The following is a 16,559-nucleotide window of genomic DNA, read 5'->3' as shown; positions in this document are numbered from 1 at the left end:
CTGCAATACACTGGAGAGGAGCGATAAGTGTGCGTCAGTGGCTGCAAGTATGCTAAAAACATTTAGGAACCAAGCCAAGTTGTGTGTGTGTGTCTATGAGTACGTACCGCAGTAGGCGAACTTGAGGGAGAGGACGCAGCTCTCGTGGAGGTGCAGCTGGTACTTGTCAGGTTTGGAAACGTGCAGGACTTCCACGTTGCTGCTCTCCATTCCCACAGCCAGCCACTCGCCTGTCGGACAGTAACCCAGAGAGAAGATCTGGAGACGGAAAGGGGAAGAAAGGAGGGAGTCAAAGGAAGGTGAATGATGGTAGAAAGTGAAATTCAGAGAGAGGAATATGAGGAAGGAGGACAGAAGATGAAGGGTGTAGATATAAAAACAAAAGGTGGAATGGGTGAAGAGGGAAGAAAGACGATAAGGTTGATGAAAGAAGAGCAACAGGGAGAAGGAGGAAGTGAGGACAGAAAAGTATTGAGGGGGTTAGTTGGATATTAAGGAAAAGAAAGATGTTGATGAAAGATGGTGGAAAGCAAAAAAAAAAGGAACAAAAACAAAGAGCAGAATGACGTAAGAGAGGTAAATATAGAGTGAATTAAGAAATAGAAAAACAGTGAGAGAGCGAAAGTGGGAGATGTAGAGAGACAGCAAGCGAGAGAGAAAGTCATTACACAGCGGATCGAAACTCATCTGACAACAGTGGTGAACTCTATATAGCTCTGTTGTGACAGTGAGGAGTGACTGAGAAAGGCACACAGAGTGTGTGTGTTCATGTCACTGTGTGTGTATATGACCATGTGATGCAAGTGTGTACATGCCTTTACGGAAATTTCTTTATATGTGTGTGTGTGTGTGTGTGTTTACCTGCGAGGTGAAGTCATGTTGCTGGAGTTGGCGTCCCTCTCGGAGGTCCCAGCAGCGGACCGTGTTGTCCAGCCCTCCCGTCCACAGCTTGGTGCCGTCATTGGAGATGTCGATGCAGCTCGCTCCGTCTGTGTGGCCCTGGAACTGCCTGCAGGGAGGAAACACACAAGAGCTTCACACACATCTGAAAACACACACACACACACACACACACACACACAGAGACTCTGCCTCCTGTGTGTTCCTTTGCCTCTTTTCTCTTGAAGGTGTCAGACTGAATATATTTTAATCCTTCCCTCCCCGTGGAGCCCACTGCCCTCACCCCACCCACTCTTGATTTGCTTTTCTCTCCTGTTCCTCCTCCCTCTTCATCCTAACCACAATCTTCCCTCCACATCTGCCTCTCAATTCCTCTTCCTTTTTGTCCTACCTTGCCAGAATCTGGCTGTTTCATCCCATCCACATCGCCTATGGCTAATTCATCCATCCTCTCCTTAGCTGACGATGGGGTTGGTTGAGGAGGCCCCAGACTGCAAAGATATTTCCTCCCTCCCTCTTTCTTCTTCCATATTTCATCTCCTTTCCTCTCCTCCTCTATCCTCCAGAAGTTCCTGAAATGTTTCCACGTCCTCCAGCCTTTTCTCTCCCCGCCCTTCCTCTCTCTCCCCTGTGTGCTCTCGCCTGACTAGACTCTATTTGTGGTGGCGAGACATCATATTTTTAATGTTTTTTTTCCCGTCCTCTCCTCCCTCTCCTCCTCTTACCTGACCAGGGTCTGGTTGTGAAGGTCCCAGACGACGATGTTGCCGTCGCTGCAGCAGGAGAAACAGACCTTGTTGTCAGGGGAGATGGCCAGAGCGTAGCAGGCGGGAGCAGACGACGTCAGCTCCGCCTTGATGCGTGGGGTGGGCGTGACCAAATCCCAGATTGACAGCGTGCTGGCTTCCCCGCCGACAATCAAGGTCCGTCCGTCGGGGAGTATTTTGCAGGAACGAATGTAGTTATCCCTGTTCTGATTGGACGAGATAAGGAAACCAGTTTGATTAGGCTTGTTGTAACTGGATCAAGGAAAAAAACTATATAAGTCATTTATGAGACAGATAGTAACATGAAATTCAGGAAATTAATGTGGACATTTTGATTAAATATGACATGTTAAATAAAATAAAATCAGCTCAGTAAACACACTGTACATACACACATTTCTTTCACGGACTGATACGTGAATGTTTGCGTGTGTACCCATCTCTATTTTTAATACTTTTGTGTTCCTGCTTTCCTTCCTCCCTCGTGTCTCACCAGACAGTCCAGCTGGGCCATGGGGCTCTTGCTTCCTGGCTGGCTGATGTCCCACACCTTGACGCAGCCCTTGCCTCCCGTGTAGACGTGGCGTGTGGAGGTGCTGATGGTGACGGCACACACCACCTCTCCGTGGTTCAGGGTGTGGATCTGCCTGGCGTGGCGAGGGATTCCCGGGCCCAGCAGGGCGTCGGGGGGAAAGGGCACTGGCTGCATCTGGCCGTCCGCGCTCACGTGGAATGAGTAGGCGCTGGAGAGAAGATAGAAACGAGGGGAACATAAATAAATCAATACTTCAGAACTAAAGAGCTGCAGCTAAAAATAAACGTAGATATGGAAAGTAAGTACTGCAAGGAAGATTGAAGGGCTGGAGAAATGGGCCAAAGACAGGAGGAACGAGAGGGAATGAATTAATCAATCAATGAATAAACAAGTGAGTGGGTGAACCCAGAAAAGTGACAGGTGGATACACAGCACACTAACAACCACGTACGTCAGTGTGGACGTTGTGAGGACTGTAAACACTGTTATGGCCTTGGAACACCAGTTATATTTGCCTGGATTCTGGCAATTACTTGACCCACTGTAACTGTAAGCGGGAACGCATAATGGTGGATTGTATTACAGGGCAGAGTCAGTGTGGCATTGCTAATGCCTGATCAATACTGTAGCAGTTTGGAGCCAAGGTTGTTTTATGATTTCAAATTAGCACTGCAAGAATGAATTGCTACTCTGCAACGAATGACAAAAACAACACAATTCCTCCTTCAGTAAAGCACAGGGAATATTTGCAAGTGTGTTGGAGGAGGTGCTCTGAAACTACTACTGATTCCTATCCGTTCCAAATGGATTATCACTGAGCTAGTTTAAACCACCGTATGTGTAATCATCTCTATCTTAAAATTTTTAGCCTGACATGACTTTTTTCTCCATTTTTTTTATAATCACTGCCAGTAGTGAAGAAATTTAACTGATGAATATCATGCAAGTATTTGTGTTAAACATGTACACACTGGTGGAAGTAACGCTTCTAACAAATACAGTACCTATCAAATTTTTATAGCAAAATTGAATATCAATGGTGAGCAGATGTAAACAGACAATGAATACTTTCTATTTGAAGGAAAGTAATAAACACAAGTCTCAGTAAGCTCTATACATTTGTTCATGTTGCATACATGCAGGAGCAGAAAAGCTTAAGAAATACAAACTCACGGCTTGCCACCAGATGATCCAGGCAGAGAGGAGGACAGCCCTGGGGCCCTCAGGTGAGACCGAGAGTCATATGCGACCTGGTGGGAACAAAAGAGTGGACAAACTATTAAAATCTTGAAAATGACTGACTTTAAAAAAATACCAGCTTATTTCCAGATAACTTGCATTAAAAGCTGTAAAGTACAAGTAAAGACAAAATTTATATACATTCATTTAACCTAGGGATACAAATTTTAAGCAATTTCTTAAATTGATAGTCGGCTATGTTAACAATCGATTATCAGTTAATCATTAACAATTTATGAAATACTCTGGACGTTTTTCCATTATAAAACCATGTTAACCACTGATATGACCCATGTTTGACACAAAATCAGAGTAGGCTACATTAGTAATTAGTTCAAAGACCAGATAAAGTAAACACCAAGTTACTTTTATGACAAATTAAATAACACAAAATAATGACTTAATTTAAAATTACTGAGCTCCCACTCTGGTCTGTTGCCATCTATTCAACAACTGGCCCAATAAAATCCAAAGTATTAAACACAACAAACGGTTGTACAACTTCCAGCTTCACTAGAGGACATAATTAGATCAGAGTAGATGTGTTGGACATATCTAACAATTGATTAACATTTAATCAAAATTGCTGCAACCTTCAATAGTAAATATCGTATAAATGTAAAACAGGTTACTCCAAGACAGACTTCAGTCTGACTGGTTTTATATAAAAGAATCTGCATGCCAGATCTACATGATGGAGTAATGTGTGTGTTCACTGTAGCAAACGTTAGTCCAGCTGCTGGAAACAGCTGCTCAGCTGAACAGACGCACAAATACTGTTGCTCCAAATTTATCTTTATCTAGCTTTATCTTTTAACATTTACTGCCACTGCTAGCATGCATTCATACTGAGAGGAAGGGAGTGTCGCTTATACAGTTCATCACTTTTGTGCTGATTTTGTTGGAAACGTCTAATTAAAGTCCTGCTTGTCCTGGACGTTAGCATCATAGCGCTGCTCTCTGCTGTCTGACACTCAGCTCTCAGCCTTCATTATCTGAGCAGCTGCTTCTGTTCAAGATGCTAGTTTAGCATTAGATAGCTAAACTGGACATCTGCCAAACAACAACTTTGAGTTCCTCAACATGACACAGTGAGCAGATCGAGGCACACTGTGACTTTTTTCTTCCTTGGATGGTAGAGAGGTGTATTTGTTTTATTAGTGCAGCCTTTATGGGCGGTCACCAAACCTGTAACCCCACCTTATTAAAGAGTAAGAGGCTCCAACCAGGTACTAAGTTAAAGTAAATCTACAGAACATTTTCTGACAGTTACACTGCAAGTCCCTCGTCTTCTGCATTATCGGTTAATATATTTTTAATCGATAAAATTATTAACAGCAATTAATAGATAATCAATTAATCATTGACATCCCTAATTTGACCTAATCCATTTTCTAAAAGATAAAGGTGCAATTATTTCATATAATGACAGCAATGAAACAATAGCTGAAAGTAAATAAAATCATTCTACTCCAAAGCAGAATTGAAACAAGGAGGCTGACCAGAAAATAGCAAATAGAGTCTGTACTCTAAAAACTGTGCTGAAGTGTGTGAGCGTGCTGACACTAATATGTGATGTTGTGAGCATACTGCCTTTCCCCAGACTGGTGACAGGGTGGTGAACGGGGCACTGCAGAGAACATCCTGCATTAAGGCTGAGTTATGTTGAAGTCCTGTGGGAGCAACGTGCAGAGGCTCCATAGATACATGAACGATCCCGACGCTGCTGACATGCACATCCTCAAAAATGTAACTACAGAGCTGCTTGGGCTACTTTACGTGTACGTGTTTCTGACAGCAGATGTGTGTACTGATACTGAAGACAACATGGAGGAGGTCGAGGAAAGACTAATCTTTTATTCAGTGACACTACACCGATTAACATTTTGTGATCCAGATAAGACATTACAATTGCAAAACTTCTCTCTATGACTGTCACTCCTTATCGCAATGAATTAAAGAATGTAAACAGGATAACTTTTGAGTATATAATAAATGCACAACACTACCAGATAACGTACAACAAGTTCATCTATTTTTGAGGTGGTGACAGTCAGAGGGTTGCATCTGATTCTGAACTATAAATCAAACCTTGACAAAGAAAAATGATTTGGCCTTTGCTCACCATGGGGCTTCGGGAGTAGGCGCTGGCTGCTGCGCTGATTTGTGGGGAAAGAGTAAGAGCCCCACCAAAACCTCCTGGGCTGGCCAGCTCCCCATTCAGTCCTGCGTGGGACACCACGCCAAAATGAGCTGGGTATGAACCGGGGGGCACAGACATGGGACTGCGGAGAGCTGGGGAGGGAGGGAAAGAGGAAGGAGGGATTGAAGGATGGAAATAAAGAGGGGGAACAATACATAATACATAATACACAAGCACAAACACAGTCACAGAGAGGCATACAGCTACACAGGTTGAGAACAGAGAGCAGTCCAGTATGACCATGGTCTTCACTGCTGGCCTCAGAGGAGTTCAAATACAGCAGAAAGGGGTTGAGAGCATTGCTCCAGAGAACAAGGGTGATAGTTTGAGTCAGGACGAGCTCATATTTTTTATTATTAATATTCAAAAAGTCAATCCTTAGGTACATTTTATTTCTTACTTTTGGCACAAAACCATAAACTTTCATCATATTTCAAGACAACAGTAATATCACAGCATAAACAAATGATGAAATGGAAAAACTGAGGAACAAGAGGATATTTGGCATGAAGGGCAGAGGTAAACTAGGTGCAAATCCCATCAAAGTCATAATAGTCTAAGTTTGTCCCAACTAGTCAAGCAGCAAAATTAGAAGGTAAGTAATGAGTAATGTGATTGCTTTCTCTACTGGGTGATGGGTAAAATAATCACATTACAGTTTTAGGTAAGGAAAAGATAGTTTGTATAGGACTACTTTTTTCTTTGTAACTGGTAACAAATACAGTAAGCAAAGTTAGGAATGTGTGTACTACATTATTGTAGCCAGTTATTACTAAGCTCCTGACAGCTACAATATAAAAAATAGTTTTTAGATTTTAAATATCATCAAGCTTGTGTTAACAGCCAGGAGAGTCTTACCAAGGGGGTCTGCAGCCGACGCTGCTTTGCTGACCAGGCGAAGGCAGGAGGTGCTGGGACCGGGAGCTCCAGGGGCTCCTGGTGCTCCAGGGGTAAGGGCCTCACGGTGGGATGGGGATGGGGTGCCAGACTTGGACAACGGAGACTGGGACTTATCCATCTGCAGAAAAGTCAAGCAAAAAAATATTACATGGCTAATCTGTAATATGACTTAACACAAATAATGCTTATGACGCTCAAGACCGCCTTATTAGACTACCCTACAGAAGGACAGTTAGTCACTATTAGACCAATCTCGATGAAAAGAGCAGAAATTGTCTCAGTGGCACTGGCATATCAATTACAAAAACTAAAGTATCTGTACTAGACATTGATGTTGCTGCTCAATGTAATTTAATGGGACAAGAATTGGTTACTGTGCAATAGTTATGCCTTGTATGAATTTAAGTGTTTTTTGTTCCCAAAGTGAAACACCATAAATTATGGCATTACATGTAACAAGAATGGACAACCTACGGGTACAAAGTGAAAAAGAATATCATTTTATTATCATAGAAAAAAGGCTGTAATATATTAGCATAAAAGAAAAGCAGTCCGAGCCTTCCTTCCCAGTCAGCAGAGAGCAGCAACTCCCTACGAATGGTGGGAAGGCTGACAGGTTTTGCTACTAAGATGTATTATCTTACTGTACCTGTGCAGGATCCTTGCCCTTTCCTGGGGTGGGGCTGCAGGGGTTTGGGGTGGAGGGGGCCTCTCCTGTGCCTGAGGAGCCTGGCAGCTCTTTCCTTAGGGTAGGAGCCCGGTCTAACCCATTCCCATGGGGGGAGTGAGGAGGGCTGCCCGCAGGAGAGTTGGGCTCCTGAATGGCAAAGAGAGATGAAAAAAATGATTCAAACGTCCACCCAGAATATAAAATATTTCTTCTCAGTCTAGGATGCTCCCTCAAAACGCAAAAACTCTTTTGTTGTTGTGCTGAACTGTTCTCCTAGTCCATTTCATTGCATGTCATCACTATGATGTGACATTTCTGATGATAACAAGTTTAGTAGTATTTTTTCACTGCACTTATTATACCACTGCTCTACTATATAACAAGTGCACCAGTATGTAATGTCTTTTTCTTCAGATTAGTGATTCCCAACCAGGGAAAGGCAAAATAGATTCAAAGCAATTCAAAAATGGCTGAAATGTCCAGTGTGAATTAAGTATCAAAATAATATCCACTTATATATATCTAACAGTGTTAAACTTTATGGTGCGTCTTCTATTTAAGCCAAAAAATTCAGTTTCTCTTGCAAGACTTGCAAACACGTCTCTTCTGGTGTGGCTGCAGATATAAAGGCTTTCACACTTTCTTATAGGAAAATGCTGCAGATTCTTACTTAATGGATACAATATAACCTCTGGTGTCACAGTATGTATTGTGATCTGTAAAGGGACTCAGAGCTCAGGGAACATTACATGAAACAGTAGAGATTGTCACTGTCGCTGGTACAGTAGTGTATGGGCCTGGAGATAATGTTGCTGTTACAGGCTGCTTTCATCACTGGAGCCACTGTTGAACCAGCGCTGCCTCCCCCAGAACAGAGTGCTGGAGTAAGCATTTCTCACTGGGTCACAGTGATCAGCACAGACATTTTAGTGCTTATACACACACACTCACACACACACACACATACACGTACGCACGCATGCGCACACACACACAAGCTCATCTACTAACACACTCACAGCCATTTACATGCCGTATACATACATACTCATCTGCACTTAGGAACGCACGAACATTCATACTTGCAGGCTCGCATGTATGTTTAAACAAATGCATGTACATTCTCTCTCTCTCTTCCTCTCAGTCTCTCTCACACACACACACACACACACACACACACACACACACACACAGGTTTACTTAAATACCACTACTTGCCTAAACCTAACCCTTACCCTAACCTTAACCATTCACCCAAAAATCAGTTCTACCAATTGGGGACATGACTTTTGTCCCCAATTGCACAAGCCGTTCCCAATCAACTGGTCTCAAATCTGCTGTGTGTCCCTGAAAAGGACTTAAGACACACTAACACACACACACACACACACACACACACACACACACACACACACACACACACACACACACAAACCATTCACCAGAGAACATCCCTCCCTTTTTCTGCCATTTCCCACATTTGTCACTTTTTTTTTCTTTCTGCTTTTGTACCAGTTTCCAAATCACACAAGAGACCGGTTCCGCTTTTGTGTGCAATATCAAAATACAGAGGGCTTAGATAAAACATATTTTGGTACACTGCGTGAAGTATTTAAAGAACTAAAATATTCCAGGGGCATAAACGGCTTTGCATATATTAAATGAACCAGACTGTGGTTATCTAATGAGAGAAGGGAGGGAGAAAAGGAGGAGGTGGAGCGGGGTGAGAGGAGTGGGAAGGAAGGAGTGAAAGGAAAAAGAGAGCAGAGAGATGGAAGAATTGAGAGAGGCTTCAAGGAGGTTGGAAGGAGAACAAAAATATACACAGAAGAGAAAGATAAAACGAGATAGTTAGGAACCAAGTATTAGTGAATGTGTGTGCGCGTGTGTGTGTGTGTGTGTGGACAGACATAGTAGAACACAAACAGTGGCGGCTGATAATGAGCTTACATAGGAGCTCTTCCTATTTACAAGGAAACTGCAGTGGAAAGCTGAATTCGCTACGTACCTGCTGACTCGTTTCACATTTCACAGTTCCACACACACAGCACACACATACTTGTGGCTTTCTCCAAAACTCTGCCGCGTGACTCGTGACTCAGGACTATCTAAATGAGGCCAAAAACAAAACTAAATAAAATAAACAAAAGGCTAATTTGTGGCGTAAAATCTAAATCAAGATGAATTAAAAACAGAACAATTTTACACACACACACAAACTAGCACACACGATAATTGTGTTGTGTTTTTTTTGTGGCTATGTAATTGATCTATCGACAGCCAGACAGATGAGGTTATGCAGAGTACGGAGGGTGTTTCCAGCTGTGCCAAGCACATCTATAGTTATTCCCGCAAGCTACACTGGTCCTCCTGACGTTGGTAACATGCTTTATTCATGTGTGGTCTGCAGCACAGTGTCAGAGAGCTTCTGTCGGATAAAGGCTCCTTGTAACTTGTGGCTTCGTAGGGAAATCAAAGATATTTTTTGTAACAGAGATGTACAGCTCTTGCACAAAGACGTAGCTGTGAGGAGATGTGTGGAGTTTCCATAGTGGAGATGGAAAACTGTGAGTAAACATTGGTAGTGAAAAGTGGAATATTTTGAATAGCTCAGAAGAAAGTAGAGACCTTAAGTCTTCTGTGATTTAAATATTAGCTATTCCCTCTGTGGAATGTATGACTTCTGCGTGAGGACAAAGCAGTGACTAGTGGATACCAGTGTATGATTTTTTAGCAAAGTGGCCGTTAAACGATCAGTAAACAGAGAGTAAATCACATGTCCCTGATAGGGATGAGTGGTAGTGGACAAGCACCATTACTCCAAAAATAAGACTGGCCTTTTAGTAATATGAAACCCCTGGTCTTTTTCATTTAATGTCATGTAGATTCATAGATTATCAATAATCAAGTATAATTTCTCAGGTTTGTTTTTGGAAGTATTTCATACATATCCACACACAGCACTGTATTTTCTTCCAGCTTCGCTTGCTATGGAATTGAACAAAACAACTTTTATTAGTTAAAAAATATGTACAGTATGTTTAATTTTCATCTTTTAGGAAAAATTTGCTAAGCTCCTGTAACAGAAATGAGAGACAGGGCCACAAATTATTTAACATTACTTATCATTTAGCGCTTTTGGTCTGAGTAAAATATCTGGATATTTAACTGTTGATTTTCCACTATGTTCACCAACTAGAGGACAACTTTGTCTGTCTGGTAGTGTGTGGTAGAGCTTTTTGTATCTGAAAAAAGCTTTCTGCTGAGGCCAAAAAAGATGCTGACAGTGGGAGGGATCCAAAAAAATAAAGCTGTGGGCCATAAAACTAACAATTACCCAAAAGACGCTAAAAAGCTGAGTAGAGTTGAGGTGAACCACAGAATTTGTGATAATTCTCTCTTTTCATCACTACAATTGATACCTTACACACAGTCATTGGATACACTGTAATTATTTTAAAAAATGGATTACAGCAAATAAAATATGAGGATGTCAAAGATCATTTAAATTATACAGATAAGTGGAGTTCCCCTGGTGGCCACATAACCGCAACATCCTTGGTTTGATTCCAGCCAGGGACCTTTGTTGCATGTCATACCCATCTCTCTCTCCCCTTGCTTCCTGTCTGCCTCTTCACTGCCCACTATCCAATTAAGGCAAAAATGCCAAAAAAAAAAAAAAAAAATCTTAAAAAAATACAGACAGGGAACTTACCTCATTGGAGACGTCCACAACCAGATTGTCTTCGCTCTTGTCTCCATCACTGTCCTGCAGGGCAGAGAAGACAGAAGCAGAGTAGAAATATACGACTTCTTAATATCTGTTTAGTTAGTTAAGGTAGCTATTTTTCTCTCTATCATCTACAGAGACATACTGTATACTGTATGTGTTCATACACAACTTAAATAATAAAGGTGGACACATGCACAAACACACAAGTGCACACACGGATCGATATATCAATATCTCTGGCTGCTCTTTGCATCCTTCCACTGCCTGTCCAACATGCAACATTTAACACAGAGATACTGTATACCATATACAGTATATTTTCACCAAACATCTCCCTCATACAAACACTATTTCAATCTCTTTCTCATACGCACACACACGGACACGGACACACACACACACACACACACACAAACACACACACGTGCGCGAGCACACACATACACACACACTGTTGCTCTTTCTCCATCCACGGCAAATTTTCGCTCTCCAAGCCATCTTTCTCTCTCTCTCTCTCCCTTTTTCTGGGGTGAGAACGATGGCACTTAGTCACCATGGCAACAGCGCTTTGATGTGATCATGGCCTGATATTCCTATTGACATCAGTGTGGAGTGACATCAGTACCTAATTATACAGAGCCAAAACAGGGCTATGTCTACAGCCTATTCCTCGAACAAAAATACAGAAACAGACAGAGAGAAACAGAAAAGGTAAAAGAGAAAAAAGTAAAAGGAGAAATGAGGGATGGAATAAAAATGAAAAGACGACAGATAGTGAGAGGGAAAAGAAGAGAAATTGAGAGACGCTGATAAAGAGACAGAGAGCGATATAGAAGAGCAAAAGGCAAACAGAGAAAAATGGGAGTTGTAATGTGGCTCGACAGAGAGAAAGAGAGGAAAAACATTTAGAAAGTGGAAACTATCTGTGCTTGTTCTTGCTCTGAACTAATGGGAAGATTTGGACTGTTGCTGTTGATGCCAAACTGATTTAGCTGGAGGCCGTCTTGCACAGACAGACTCCCAGTGTCAATCAATCCTCCAGACTGCAAACACACAGCCATCTAATTCATTATAGCTATCTGCCTTGGCCGTCTCTCTTCTGGCATTACATCGCCTCTGGCTCCCTACTCTTCCCCGTTGGACCCATCCAAATCAAACACAACTCTAATTGGCCGTGAGCCTCCGACCCCGGTGTGGACTATAATGTCATAGGCAATGTCATAATACACACACGCTATGATGTCCTCAGCATATACTATATGTGTATATTTGTGGCTTTCTGTAAACTATTCTCTAAACATGATGCATACATGTGAACTAATTGCATTTAATTAAAATTGTTGGCTGCATGTTTATACATTTATTGTTGTTTACATGTAATTTTTATGTTTATTTTTCCTTGTATCCTCTATGTGCCATGTCTGGCATCATTTAGGGCTCATCTTATCTCGTCTTACAAGGACAAGGACACATACTAACACAAACACGTACATATGAGTGTGGCGGGAGGGGCTCTTTGTCATCGCAGCGCCTCCTCTTAGCCTCTGCTCCTCCCTGCGAGGAGGAGTAGCCTCCTGACGGGCCTTGACGCTCCTCAGTGGGCTGACTGTCTGTTGACGACACTGACTTACTCTGCGGAAAGAGACATAAGCACAAATAAAAGAGATGAACACTCACAGACTGGATTACACTACCACAGTAAAGAGAGGTGATAAAAGCTTGGGTGAAGACATCCAGATGCACATTTGACATAGAAACTAGCAAATAGATAAACACACCTGCCAGGGTACAGGTCATAATGTGAAGAAAATACTGGACAGTCAAATGCACACACACACGCATACACACACATATACAGTCACTCTAAAGACATAATCTCAAAAACACACTTGAAAGACTGAACAGAAATACACGAACACATATGATAACACAAACACACACAAGCAAACAGCAGGAACAGCAGACGTAAGCAGAGCAGGTTAAGACGTTGCCTTAGAAGCACACAGGACAGCCTACAAAGCTAATTAGCGCTCTCCCCTCGACACACCAGTCCTCATGTAAAATATGACTCTCATTATTGAGCAATAAAGCTGTGCAGGCATGTTTACAATACAGCCTGGCCTGGTGCTCAGCGCTCAGAAAAGCCGATCAAAGCATTGTGTTGTTTTTGCGTGAGGGCAGGGGCCAGAGGTTCGGTGAGGGCCACTTGTCATTCTCTGTCCCCCTGTGGGGAGGACAAGAACAGTGAGGTTTAACACACCAGTGAGTCACACAGGAAGGAGCCCACGGGGCTGACAGGAAGGAGTGCTGGAAAGAGGAGAGGAGAAACCACACAATGGACCTCAGTGCAGCTCAACAAACTTCCCTCTCTTCTTTCTTCTCCTTCTTCTCCTCCTCCGCCTTCTCCACTCTTCTCCTGACTTCCTCTCGCTGTCCCTTTTTTCCCCTCCATTTAAAATTCCAAGATGTTTTACTGGTGCGGGGCTCTCTCTCTTCGACAAATGGCAATTGATATGCATCTCTCCCCCTGCATTCTCCCCTCCCTTCTCAAACGCCGTAATGCTTGGCTAAGTTCAGCACAAACCTCAACTCATGAGAGAAATATTTTCCTGGTGCTTAACAATCAGCATTGTGTTTAGCAATTAAATTATGCTAAGGGTTTCATTGCAGATAGAGAGTGAGGGAGGGAAAGTTAAGTCAGTAGCGCTCTTAAATCATTTTCATTTCGCAATAAAAACCACAACAAAGACCTGCTGGTATTTTTTTAACAACCTTACACTCCCCATTTTTCTTGTTTCTTTTCTTCCTCTTTAGTCTGCCTCTCTTTTTCCTTTTCCAATTTCACTCTCCATCTCCCTCTAACCCCCTCCTCTCTCTCTCTCTCTCTCTCTCTCTGTTATCAACAGTTACACTGATGAAGGCCAGCTGTCCATTGCAGCTAGTACAGTAAGAAAGTGTTCACACGGCTTCCATAAAGCAGAGCAATCTGCATCCAGAGAGAATAGGACAAGCCATAGACGTCCACTGAATTTCAATCAGCCCATTTGCACTGCATTAATTCTCCAGGCGATTAATGGGGACTACAAACCTGATGAACACTTTTATACATTTCATATTTCACTGCAGGATGAATTTGTATATTTTTTTTAAACCCGTCAATTAACCTGAGACATCATCCTCTCACATCTCACTTTTACACTTAATTAAAGGAGCCCTGAATATCTGTATTATTTGACAGTCTGTCAGTCTCTCCAAAAAAAAGCATCCTGCCTCCAATCAAATGAGTCATATTAATGTATACGTATCAGTATAATAACTACATGCCATCTTTTTAGATGAAGAAAGACAAAAGGAAACGTCATCAGTGATTCCTGTTTCATCTTCTTGCCCTGTTTACTGTAGCTACTAATGCACAGTTTCATTAGGAAATAAAGTTGGAAACACACTGAACTAGACTGTGAATGCATGTTTTTTTCTAGAGGTCAGGCTAAGTTCATCAGTCTGTTGAAGTGGTAGGACTACAGCAACCTGAAGTTCTTTCTGATATGAACAAACATCATACTATATACAGGCGACAAGGTCGGTCAGTCATGGAGTGCTCAGAACATTTATCCATTCATGATGCAGAATACACACCAAGGACTAATTTGAATAACTTTCACTCCTTGCTCTGAGGTGCTCACCTTTCCTGCAGTGATGGCAGTAGTGTAATTCTACACATAATATTAAGAAACAATATTGCAGATAAGAATCTGTTGGGAAACATCTTATCAAATAGGTCTTAGTGGTTAAGTAATGTTTGATGGTTCTTTGACATCAGACATTTAGCAACCTCAGCTCTAGTTGCATGTCTGAATGCATAATACAAGTAAACATTTCTGAGTGAGCGTCGCTCATTTTTATGGGCGCTAACTGGAGTGGTTTGGGAAGTATTTGCAAATAACTGGGTTTTAATCTTTTCACTTGTTCTGTAAGTCCTCTAGATTACTAGAACATTTGTGGTGCTGATAAACAAACAGTTGCTTGTTCATCCATTCACTAAATTTGTACTTTCTTCCAGATAACAGCAAAATGCTGTGAGCTCAGATGTTAGTGTGATGTAGAAAACCTTGAGAAGCTCAAGGTTGATAGCGCTGAGCAGCTATTGTGCTGCTGTTGAGCTGTTCTACTCCTGGCTGAGCTCCAGCAATACACAGCCTTTTTTAGAGGCCACTTTACAGTGCGTCTCCATTTCCCTCAGTTTATCACTGTCACACGCACACGCCCGCAAACAAACACACACACACACACACACACACAGTGAAATGTGGGTGTACACAACACTTATATCAATGTACACACACACACATACAACTACTCACCCTGCTGGGTGCTCCCTCTGGGACGGGGCGGAGAAAGGGGAGGAAAGAGAACAGAGTAGAGAAAAAAGTTAGATAGAGAGGAAAGGAGAAAGGGGGGGAAAAAAAAGTTTGACGTCAGTCCTGATAATAGTAACAACAGTCCCCCAGTCAGCCAAGGTTAGGCTGAACTATGACTGCTCCTCTCTAATAAAGATACAGACCCGCTATTGTGTGTGATTCCAGTCTCCTCTCCCTCTCTATCTTCCCTCTCTCTGTTCTCCAACCAGACAAAGCTCGCTGTCTTCCCCTGCTGCCTCTTTTCACTCATTTTTTCTCTTGTATGTAAGAACAGAAACGCACACAGCTGCAGACATGCATAAGCTCTCGCACAGATGCTTAACACGCCAATATGAACACATTGATCTCTTTATCTCCTTCCTTTTCTACCCTCACTCATTCCTTCTTTTTTTCTTTCTTTTTAGCTCTCGGTTTATTCATGAGAAAGTCTCTTGGCTCTGTGCCTGAAACAGAGCGCAAAGATAAGATATTCTATCGGGGTGAATGAAAGTTCATCGGGAGAAAGCGTTCCTCCTGCATTTACACAAGCCCCATGAATGCGTCTGTCCATATTATGACAGCAATCTAAACAAGGAAGTTCAATTTCCGTCCAAAAGGTGAGCTGCTGAACAAATTACAGAAATTCTGCATGCCACAAATGACATAAAGTGTTGCTTTGCATTTTATTTTGTCTAAATTAAGAAAAATTAACTGTCTGCAGCTGTTCAGGGTTTCTCTCTACAGCTATATCTAGTATGGAAAAAATGTAGTTGAAGTAAACACAAAATGTACACACGGACATGCCGAGATACAAACATTTTATCAATAATAACAGAATTCTTGCATGTGGGAAATCTGATGGTTTCATTCTGCATGATTTCCCAGAGTCTGATACTCTGACCCACTTGTATTGAACTCGCTAAACATCTTCTCAAAATGTTCAATAGCAGAATTGATTTTCAGCAATGAAACATTTTGTGTACACTGACCTGAGACAAAATCAAGTACACCGATTTTCACTGCACAACTACTATCGTATACTGTCAGGGTTGCAGGGCCTGTAATGCAATTCTGCAACACAACTCCCACAATACCTTCAATTAAAATTGCCATACTGTTTCTCCAATATAAACCAGCGTTGTTTTCCTATGAACTTTGGATTGTGTTTGAACTGTGGCTCTATTGTCTTCCAGTGAATGACAGCATGCTGGCACC

At 42.1% G+C, this 16,559-nt stretch overlaps 1 protein-coding gene across 6 annotated transcripts in view; it reads right to left on the bottom strand.

Annotated features, from left to right (window-relative positions):
- tle2b (TLE family member 2, transcriptional corepressor b) overlaps nucleotides 1-16,559 on the bottom strand; it is an 87,773-nt gene that overhangs the window by 5,646 nt on the left and 65,568 nt on the right. For all 6 annotated transcript variants that reach the window (XM_067597097.1, XM_067597098.1, XM_067597093.1 and 3 more), the window contains 11 exons: nucleotides 15,309-15,325; nucleotides 12,439-12,579; nucleotides 10,930-10,983; nucleotides 7,194-7,361; nucleotides 6,503-6,662; nucleotides 5,567-5,736; nucleotides 3,376-3,452; nucleotides 2,161-2,410; nucleotides 1,626-1,873; nucleotides 862-1,009; nucleotides 108-258 (listed from right to left, as the gene is read on the bottom strand). In XM_067597097.1, coding sequence (XP_067453198.1) covers nucleotides 108-258; nucleotides 862-1,009; nucleotides 1,626-1,873; nucleotides 2,161-2,410; nucleotides 3,376-3,452; nucleotides 5,567-5,736; nucleotides 6,503-6,662; nucleotides 7,194-7,361; nucleotides 10,930-10,983; nucleotides 12,439-12,579; nucleotides 15,309-15,325 — 1,584 coding nt within the window. The remainder of the gene's footprint in view (nucleotides 1-107; nucleotides 259-861; nucleotides 1,010-1,625; nucleotides 1,874-2,160; nucleotides 2,411-3,375; nucleotides 3,453-5,566; nucleotides 5,737-6,502; nucleotides 6,663-7,193; nucleotides 7,362-10,929; nucleotides 10,984-12,438; nucleotides 12,580-15,308; nucleotides 15,326-16,559) is intronic.

Source organism: Thunnus thynnus, chromosome 8 (assembly GCF_963924715.1).
Source record: "Thunnus thynnus chromosome 8, fThuThy2.1, whole genome shotgun sequence".
Taxonomy (NCBI): Eukaryota; Metazoa; Chordata; class Actinopteri; order Scombriformes; family Scombridae; genus Thunnus; species Thunnus thynnus.
The sequence above is the reverse complement of the archived record's forward strand: the minus strand, read 5'-3'. Positions and strand labels throughout refer to the sequence as shown.